Source organism: Zosterops lateralis (genome assembly GCF_965231275.1).
Source record: "Zosterops lateralis genome assembly, chromosome: 3".
Lineage (NCBI taxonomy): Eukaryota > Metazoa > Chordata > Aves > Passeriformes > Zosteropidae > Zosterops > Zosterops lateralis.
The window spans coordinates 49,996,522-50,007,315 of record NC_139764.1 but is presented as its reverse complement, the minus strand read 5'-3'; the positions used below and the strand labels follow the sequence as shown (position 1 = coordinate 50,007,315).

Genomic DNA, 10,794 nt, shown 5'->3' with positions numbered 1-10,794 from the left:
CATGATTCCTTAGTATTTTCATAATAGAAAAATTAATTACAATTACCCTTCACATCAAGATGAGTTCACAATTTCTATGTGTACTAGCAGATATAAAATTTAAACAAACAAAATAAAAAGAACTTTGTGGCTATAAAGTACAGTGCCAATGTTACAGTGATTTCTGGATGCACATGAAATCTCGTAATATGAAATTTTCAAAGAAACAGCCATTTGATTTCATACAATTTGGAAACAAGGAACAAAACTTTGATGTAACTTTAGGGCACAGGAACAGGAAAGGACACAGAGAAGACATCTAATCCATTCTCTGCTCCAGCCAGGAGCCTTCATCATTCTGGACAGACTTTTGTCTACCTTTGCAATGTGTCCAGAGATGGTGCTGCCACTGCTTCATTGCACTTTCAGACCGCATTTTACTTTTAAAAATTTCTTTTCTGATTTAATCTTGCTTCAGTTTAAAATCACTAGTTCCAGGTCAGATTGGTGCAGACATGAGGGGTCCCTATTTTACTTGGTTGCAGTTACTTTTTATGTAATTGAAAACTTAACGTCTCTCCTGAGACTTTTTGTTTATGGTCCCAATTTCAACATCTTTATTTTAAATGGGGTGCTCTAAACCTTCACCCTTCAGATTACTGCAGCTAAAACAATGAAAGGTCTTCCCATTGCACTTATGGTTGCTCCTATTGGCAGGCACGAGTTCCTTTCAGGTCATGAGCTCTCTGCTTTGATGCATGAGGTGTTTGCCCACAGGACCTGATAGCTGCTCCACAACAAGTAGTGCTAAGATAAGCAGCACTGTGGCTGCTGAAACGTGTGTCACCACAGCCTGACAGGATCAGAGACAGCTTCTAGGCAATGGAGATTCAATTTCAGTATGTTTGCATGAGAAACATTGTCCTTTTTTTGGTAGGCCTTCTCTTTGGGGTGGAGATTTAAGAGTAGAAGTGCCAGTTATGTTGAAACTTACTAGGGACAATTAACATACAACACTAGTCAAATCTGGGTTGGAATGAGATAAGGGATACCAATTCCAGATGGAAAAAGCAGTTTACTAGAAAGAAGAATTTAAGTTATGGCAGTGTTTCTGTTAATATTTGAGCAAGTGTGTGTGTTTTAATTATCTTTAGCAATGCTAACAATCAGAAGCTGTATGTCTAAAGCAGGATATGACAGTTGTCCAATAAATACTGCGTGAAACACAATCATACTCTATATTCTTGCAGACAATAGCAATTCTCAGCTAGTTATAGAAGTATATCAGTCTTGGTCAAAAGAAATACTAGTCAATGCTTTTCTCAACTGTAACTAAGGTGACTGGAGAGCAGTTTAGAATGAGGAGCCCAGAGGCTGAGTATCAGCCTCTACCCAAGTTAAGGGTAAACAAGAGTTTGTGCTGAAGAACAGCATAACTCTGTTATGCTCATTTCAGAACACAGCAGATCTCTCAAGATCTCTTAAGGCAAAGTATACTCAACTTGATATAACAATGTCTCAGTTTTCAAGCATATCAGTACAATTCCACTGAAGTTACTGGACTATGCAAACACCAGAGGCAGAAGTGGTTTATCTTTGAACCTCAAACTTTTGCACCTTTCCAACTAGATATATTGCTTGAGGCTCTTGTATTTTTCCGGTTTTCCTTAGAAACAACTGCATGTTGTTCCAAATATTAAGGAAGTAAAGAAAATGCAAGGAGGCAGTAGAATATTACCTTTCAAATATGTCAGCAAATACTGGGAGCTGTTCCCAGATATGGCCTGAAAAGAAAAATGGCTGATTGAATCTGGTGTTTTCCAAAACATCTGCTGCTTCAGTTTGATGACCCAAATGCAACATTAGAAAAATAATGATCTCAAATTTGTAGTTCAAGAAAATAACCCTTTTTTTCTAAATAAAAAGGCATCTTTTTTCCTTGTTGCAAGAGAAATGTATGAGTGGGAACATCAGTTTTGATATGGACTATTTGGTTACTGTGATTGTGTCGCTGTTAACACAGAATTCAACCACTTTGCAGCTCTAAAGTGGCCTTTCTTCTGCTATACAGTGAGGATTTTTTTTTTTCCCATTACTGTTATTGTTTTTATTGGGTTTTTTAAAAGAATGTGCTACATTTGTAAAGCAGGACTGGCTGTTATTGACACCTCCTGACAGTTGCTGAAATCACCAGGTGCAAGCCTTTGGGTTTTTTAGCTACACCAAGACTGCACAAGCTGCTACAACAGTTTCTTCCTTGCAGGTGTCAGCTGTTCCACAACACTGCATTTGTCTGTGGCTTGCCAACATAACTTTTGAGGCTGTCAGGATCTGTAGTAACCACCTTTTGTAACAAGAGCATCTATCAACTTAGTGAAAATACTGTCCTGTAAGGAAGAATTAAAGATAATATACGTATTTTTTTGAAAGCATTTGCCTATGGAAACCCTCTGAACCATTGCCACCAACACAGTTGAATTGCTGAATTAGTTGAATTAGCCTCACCCTGCCCTGGTGATGAAGGGGAAGGGATTATAATGCTGTTTTGAAATACAGACCAGGGATTTTTTTTTTGTGCACTTGATTTTATTAATTTTTCCCTAAATCCTTTACACACTGCACCAAGTAAGTCACATGGTTTATTATTTTAGACTTGGAAAATAAATCACTCTAGTAGTCTGGAATGTTGGGACCTTGCAGACCTTGGCAAGAAGCTTACAGCAACAGAGTGAATGTGCTCTTGCACGGAGTCTTCCTCACCCAGAACAATCAGGTCTTCTCTGGTTGTCCTCATTGTTCAACTGTGAGAAAGGCCAGACTTTATTCACAGTGCACATTTGAACCTTTGGGGACAGTTACTAGAAATTTTGTAGAGGTTATATATTTATTTGCTTTCCTGAGAGCTGTTGTGATCATTCCAGAGCACTGCAGAATGATGTGATGTAAACACACACAGACTGACTCAGCTTGTCAAAAACTCATTTAAATATAAATGCATACAATAGAAAAAAAACCCCATAAACTGGAATATGTACGTGCTAAAAGCCCTTTTTGTGATTGCTGAATCTATAGCCTTATTGACATTTCATTGTAGCTGAGGGATTACAGAGGAAGAGCTTCCCAGCTTTCCTTAAGTTTAATCCTTGCATGACATGTTTGTTAACTAGAATCCCCACATTACCAGTCTGGATTGGATTTGATGCTGTGTATGCTTGCCACAAATGGAAGGTAGACAATCCTAGGATGAGGTGAAGAGATGCACTGCCTGTTACTTCAAGTTTCTTCCTTCATAAATTCATTGGTTTTGTGCCTCATTTGGAATCTTTTCACAAATGTTAAAGGCCATAGCATAGTTCTACCTTTGTGCTGTGTGCTTCGGCTAAGGTGCTTCCGTAGGAAGTTTATTTGGTGCTGCTGGTCTGCAGCGTGCTCTCTTCATAAGGAGGCACTGGGTCTGGAGAGAGCTCAATGTGAGCCTCCTCCATGGAAGTCTTCATGGTGGCCTCCTCGTATGACGGAGGCAAACACACAGAGAGGAACGTGGCATCAGGGAGCAGTGTTGAGTAGTGGAAGCTCTGCTCACTGCTCCAGGGCAGTGCAGAAAGGAAATTGGACACATCATGCTCAGGCAGGGCCTCAGGAAGGTCGATGCTGAAGATCTGCCCCTGCTGAGTGGGGCGCTGGCAACGGCGGTAGAGGAAGAGCAGCAGGAATGCCAGGAAGAGCATCATGGTGGCAGGCAATATGATACACAGAAATGGTTCTATGTCGTCTTTGGTTGAGCTTGTCTGTTGTCTGCTCTGTAACCAAAGCAAACAGGAAGGGTGTTGGATTCCAGGAGGTCTCTTAATCAGAAGGCAAAGCCACATTCCCCATCTCTGCCTTATGACATAGCAGTTGCTTTTCCAAATTTCTTTCCCTTTGCACTAGTATCATTCAAGTAGTTTGTTTTGCAGACTCATAAATTCTATTTACTGACTAATTAAAGCAAATCACAACCAGAGACAAAAAACCCTAGAAAAGCTGCAAAGAGTATTGGGTTTTTAGAAAACCCTGTCTCCAGTGGGGAAAAGGCCCCAATAGCCTGGAAGGATATCCAATTTTGTATGACATTTTATTACCTTGGATTATAGTGGGACTAGTCAACTTTGCAGGAGATTGGTCAAGCTTTTAAAATTTGGGAGAAAATTGAATTGGAGATGAATGAGGCTGATGATCCACCATCTGGTGCTGTTTCTTTGTGTTTGGAAAACTGTTTAAAGAACAAATATTAAGACAACTAGCTCTTCCAAACAGAGACTATTTACCTACACTACCTGCTTTTTGGGTTGTTCCAACCTCACAGGCCAGTTCCAAATAAAACATGGAGTTTTTATTGGACAGGACAGCCTGGACTGGACCTCTTGAGCTTGTTCTACCAGTGATCCAGGAATCATTTTCCCCTGTTTACAACTATGGAAAAAGAACTTCTGGTGTAAGAAAAATATCAGTTCTGACTGCTGTGTCAGCTTTGTTCTCTGCAAAATGTAGCACAAAAGATCTCTGTCCCACGGCTTTTGAATTGTGATGTAATGTTAACTGGAGTCATAAGCTATGAGAGAAACCAACAAAGCCATTTGTGCTCTTGTGTTGCATTAGCTTTAGTTTTCAAATTTAGTGTATCTTGTTTCCAGTTTGACTCCATCTCCTAATAATTGTGTCTCATTCAGAGTCTAGTCTAGGGCAGAAGAAAAATCAAAACTCTCTAATGCTGTTTATCAAGTCATTCCCTTTGTAAGCTCTTGAGATGGCTTTTTCACATTGGCATGGTGAGGCTAAACAGGCCAATGGATCAGACTTCCTTTATTTTCCTTTATTTTGAAGATGACTGTCCAGGCTAGGAGAACTTGAATGATTCTTTCATCAAAGGGTTTGGAAGCTGAGATGCAAACTGGCTGTTTGCTGCAACGAGTTTGTGAAAAGGACAGTAACTCCAGTGTCACCTTTCTTAGTCTACAAAATCTTCCTGTTCTTATTCTTCCAGGAATCACAGTCATTCTTCTAGCTACAAAATCACATTGTAATCTACATTCAACTGATTATCTACCAGGCATTTGTAACCTTTTCACTTTGTTGTCATATTATGAAATTATTATTATGTGGTCATGCCTAAGAAAAATAAAGTAAATGGGCATTGACTCCTAAGAAACAATGTAGGGGAGATTACTGTTTTTCTACTTTTTCCTCTAAGGTATTGTGGGTCTGAAGTTAAATGCATTAAAGTAACTTAAAAATATACTGAAACCTTTGCAGATTAGGTATTAAATAATTTTTCCCCAATGGTCTTTAAGCCACACCCCCCCCCCCCAAAAAAGAAAAGAAGCATATTAAAGAATTATTTTATATTTATTGATAATTTTTATTAAAGAATTTCTGGCTGTACAAGCTATTGTATTACCTCACCATTTGGTGAGTGACAAGAAAGAGCTGAATTGGAAGAAATTGTTCCAGCTGCTCATACAATGCAGACGTTAAATAATTTCTTAAAAACGAGGGGATTTTTCTTTTAAAGTTTGTTAATACTTTTTTAGTGTGTCGTATGAGGTGCATAAGACATTTCAAGAGAAAATGAGAAGAAAGCATTCAGTATTATGTTAGTGTACTATATATGTGAAGACTCACCGATACTCTTACAGTAAATATTGAGAAGACCAGAGTTAATAATGGACAGGATTATTCATGATCAGTGAAGAGCTTGTTTTTAGAATCCAAGTCTAAGTTTTGGGTTTAATTTGTAGGGAGCAGGCTTTCATCCAGGTTAGGTGTTGGTCTTAGGATCTGTAGGTTGTACAGTATTCTGGTGGTTTGTGAGGGCAGAGAGTGAGATTGCCAGTGTTTCCTACATGAGGTTAGTAAAAGGTATATAAAGCCCCAATTATGATACAGACTCAGTGCAGCTTCCCCATAAATTTCACTGAAACTATACTCATGTGCTAAATAATGGCCAAGGACAGTGAGTCTTCATGTGCTGCTGGAAGCACAGACGAGAGTTAGGGCTGTGAAACGTGGCCTTGTACAAATACTGGACTTCAGAAGGGAAGGAAAGATTGAGCCTGATGGAAGGAATTAACAAATGGTCTTGGGTCTCAGGGAAATATACTTTTCTCCAAAGCCTTGATTGGAACCCAGAGGTCTTGGGCCTTGCAATGAAGTACCCATTAAGAGAAATGTGCAAAATATATTATTGCTGGAGGGGACAGTTTGCATCTAATGGTAAAAAAAATAGGAGTGCAACTATTTGGATTATGAGCTAGCTCAGATGGCCACAGTCTGTGAAGTAGCTACAAAAGGACACCATAGGGTATCAGTGGGTTACTGGCCTGAAAACTCTTCTTGTTTAAAGAGCCTCCAAGAGTAACCCACAGCACTGCTTCTAAAGTTGCAAAATCAAGCTCTCAAGCCTGAATAAATACCAGCATTTTTGAAATCTGTGAAATCCCTAATTTGCTCTGCAACACATGTAATTTTTAATTACAGTACTCTGCACAAAGTGCCTCCTCAGCATTGTGATGGATTGCTTAGGGAAGGAGATGAACTCCACAGTACCACAGGGCACTGTATTGCAGGGTGTGTAGAGTATGCAGTGACTGAGTCAGAAGACTGTGGGAAGAGAGAGGACTGCTTGCTTGTGTGGTAAAGCACATGCTCTCCTGGGGAGCTGTACTCTTGTCTCTGCCACCAAATGCTCTAGGGAAGGGGCAAGACAGATCAGTGGAGGTGTTTCTTTTGGGTTACTCATTGGTTATGCCTCATTTTGAGTGCCTGGGTTGAGATCCTTGGATATGGTCTGCAGAAATTCTGCATCCATATTGCTGCCTCTGAAGGTGAAAAGACAGTGCCCTGAACCTGCAAGTACTTTATTGCACTGTGGGATCTGGACAAAAATTGCATAGGTTATTACAAAACTGCCCATATTCTCGTGTACTCCCTAAAGTGGTCAGGTGGCTGGACTAGATTTTCTTGCAGGCCCTTTCCAACTGAATTACTCCTGTTTTATCCTATTCTATTTCAAAATAACCACAATAACCAGTGCCTGGTGGCTATCTATTCAGTAATGTGTGCAAAAGAAGACACAATAAATTTGTTTCATTTGTTCTCTTGTTTCACAACTACTGTATAGTTGTGAAAGAACAGTAAGTGTGTTTTACTATGATATGCAAATTAGTGGCATGTGAAGCAGATAGGATTAAAAATTAGGCAATATTATAGACTTATAAAATATGGTGAGTTAGAGGGCACTCATCAAAATCATTGGGCCCAGCTCCTGGCCCTGTGAAGGACACCCCAAGAGTCACACCATGTGCCTTTGAGCATTGTCCAAATGATTTTTGAACTATGCCAGCCTGGTGCTGTGACCGCTACTCTGGGGAGCCTGTTCCAGTACCCAACCACCCTCTGAGTGAAAATTTTTTCCTCATATCTAACCTAAAGCTCCCCTGACTCAGCTTCATGCTTTTTCTGTATGCTAACAGGTGACAATAAAGACTGGTTTTCCTCAGTCTTTGTTTCAGAGTGCTCATAGCTGTTTAAATACAGCTAATGTTAAGACTTTCCTATCTGGGTGAAGTAATTTCTAGGCTACTTAGTCTATACTTGAGTTGAAATAGTTTTTCATAAGTTAATACTGCCCCACAGATGCCCTGAACCTGAACAGGGAGTTATATCCATTTCAATGCTGCCTCCTGCCAAACATTACATGGGCTGATTTTACTTTGAGATGTAGTTCCAAAAGCTGATGGACTTTTTGTATGTGTATCCATATAAATAGATCAAATGTATTAGGAGACAATTAATCAATATTAGTCCCTCTTTTTCTATTGTGGTTTTGTGCCCATTTTTGCAATGACTGCCTAAAGGGCTACTGAACACTGTTGGAAAGATCTTGACATAAAGAAGATGTGGAAAATCTAATAGGCATTTTAAAAATGACACTAAAAATAGGAATAATTTTAATACAATAAATCTAAGGTTGCTTTAAAAAATTCTGAAATTCTAACTAAAACTAGTTCTAAACTGACCTAAAACTAACTTCTGCAGCTGAAGCTCTAAAACTAGATAAGTAAGCACTGTGTATAGGTATCAGGAATAGCTGCCAGAACTGGAAAGCAAAATTTTCTAGAAACCAAACTGAATCTTCATTAATTGAAACTAATACGACTGCAAAACATATTTAAGGTAAAATCCTTTACTGTTTTACATCCTTTACTGTTTTGAAGTTTCCACACCAGGCATATGAAGTGACTGATGGAATTATTGACTGGTTTTCTTTGATGCTGCTTCACTGGGTATCAGTGTGCTCTGCCTGTCTCATCACAAGCATCTATTGTCAGGTTTATAAGCGACAAAAAAAAAAAAAAAAAAAAAAAAAAAAAAAAAAAAAAAAAAAAAAGGATCTGACTTCCAGCATGAAATAAGTTACAGACACAGAAATATGGGAAAATATCATTTTTAAAATAGAGAAAGGCAGAAAAAAGCATGGAAGTAAAAGGAACTGTATTTCTAAAATGTCCCGTTTTCCCAGAACTGAATCTTAATAGGATAGTTTGGGCATTGTTTATTCTCCTCCTTTGGTTTATATATTTATAGGGACTGAATAGAGGGTCAGTTTCCCCCAACCACTGAGCACATACTGGAAGTAGGAAAAGCCTTTCATTAGTAATCTGTCTGCCTATGTTTTTTTAACGTGCTGAGCATGTACAGTTGCCAGCTTACAGATTATGTGACCCATATTAGTTAAGATGAGCTTTTACTCATGCCTGTTGCTAAAGGAATGAAATGCAGAGTGTGCCTGAGTTGTGTGGTATAGCCATGATGAGTAAAGGAATGGGCTTGGAGCTGAACTATGTGTCTGGACAAAGGAGGGGTAGTACCTGCCTTGGGAGGGAATGACCTCATAAGGCAAAACATGAGGTTAAGGAAAGCTTTTGATAGAAAAATGAAAGTTTATTTTGCTTACTGAAATCCCCATTGAAGTGATTTATTATGTTGTTAATGATTTGCTAGCATAGTTAGAACCCCTTTAAAATTATTTTTGTTAATATAGCCCATATTTATGCAAATATCTTTTGAAGTTGAATCAGGAAACCAATACTTCTGAAATGTTTTAAGTGGATTTGGAACAAAGTCTGCTTTGAAGTCATTAGGGTGCGGTCCCCCCATAGGTTCTTTTCCAAGCTCTATCCTGCTTCTTGAAGCTGATTCATTATTAATTGTAAAAAGCAAAAACATGCAACTCTGGCAAACAGAAAAACATTTTTATGTGGTTTGGTATCCATTAGTAATGACATATAATTTAGGAGTGAGCCTGGATTTACACAGAATTTTCAAATACTTGCTGGAATGTGATTCTAGTGATGGTGTTTGTTTCTCACTGTCAGACAAAAGCAGTCTCGAGGTGTGAAGACATTGCCATTGCTATTCTAACTCTGGCAATGCCACCAGTGAGGCAGACTCTGTTAAAATTGTGGCGACATTTAAATATTACTTATTGTCCTGTTTTGACACCCACACAGTCCTATCCCTACTTGTTTTGCAACAGTACACTTTATATATATTTTTATATATCAGCTGAGTAGTGTGGCCAGCTCATTTGTTAGTGCAACATGCTCCGGACATTTACCAAGGATGTATGAGCACCTCGTGTTATTTTTGATCAGAGAAGCCCTTTTGCTGCATCCCAGACAAAGCCAGAGAGCAGGCTGTGTTTTCATCTCTGGGGGCTCCTTCCCTCCCCCCACTGGGCTGCATGTGATCCTCTCTGGCAGAAGTAATCAGCACTCAGCTTAGGGAACAAGAGTTCATCGCTGCCTGCTACAGACTCGCAACATCTGCGGGAAGGCTCCACGGGACCAGATCCAAAGCGTAAACATGCGTTCAACAAAGAGGAAATCAAGGATGTGTTATGCTTAAAAGATGTAATTAACCTTCCTTACCTGCCACCCCAGCAGAATTTTTCCATCTAATTTTTTTTTTCTTCCACAAATGTGTTTAAAAAGACTTAACAGCAATAAAGAAATGCTCCGACTCTATGTAATTGAGCACTATTGCTTTGAAACATCCCAATACCCAGGACTTTACTCTGCACTGTACACTGAGGCACTACACAGACATACACACACACACATGCAAAGTCAAAGGACATGCCACAGAGATGAGCAGGGGGGTACAGACCTGAAGCTCTGTTTCCAGAAGTGGCCCACCTGGTTCACTGTTTAGCCAGTCATAGTTTCCCCTGTCGGCATGTCCAAAATTTTTCAAGTTGCTGCCCAAGAGCCACCTCATGCTTTCATTAACCTGGTCTTCTGCCTTCATGCCTCCACTTTGCTTCGCTGCTTGTGTCTCCGCCTCCCAGCCTTGACCCAGCCGGGCTGCTGGCAGCTAATGATCCCTCTTAAATGATATCCCCTTTACAGCGGAAAAGAAAAAAAAAAAAAAAAAGAAGTTAGACACCCCCTCGTCGTCAGGAAGCCAAGCAAATAGATCTCAGAGCCTCTCTCCACTTCCAACTCAATCTCTCTGGATTTGCTTCAGTGGCCTACATTACCAGCAAAGCTGGCATCAGGTATCTGGGAGCTGGGGCTGATAGCGCTCTGATTGGAGCACTCCCTGCATTAGGATTATTAAAAGGGGAATTTGCATGTGAATCTGAGCCCACATGGTCATGACTCTGTGTGGATAAATAACGCTCTATATTTAGTTATTTAATAAACACTATTTCCAACAAAATAAAAGAAATAAAACCCATGCTTCTATGCTGAGAGTGGAAGGGTGAGTGAG

General features: G+C 39.5%; 1 protein-coding gene across 1 annotated transcript; it reads right to left on the bottom strand.

Moving 5' to 3' along the window:
- Nucleotides 1-2,673: 2,673 nt before the first annotated feature.
- Nucleotides 2,674-10,517, bottom strand: SMIM28 (small integral membrane protein 28). The gene is made up of 2 exons (XM_083856109.1): nucleotides 10,189-10,517; nucleotides 2,674-3,779 (listed from the first exon to the last, which is right to left on the bottom strand). Exons 1-2 carry the CDS (start codon nucleotides 10,327-10,329, stop codon nucleotides 3,381-3,383), a joined length of 540 nt encoding a protein of 179 aa, XP_083712235.1. The 5' UTR covers nucleotides 10,330-10,517; the 3' UTR covers nucleotides 2,674-3,380.
- Nucleotides 10,518-10,794: the final 277 nt, after the last annotated feature.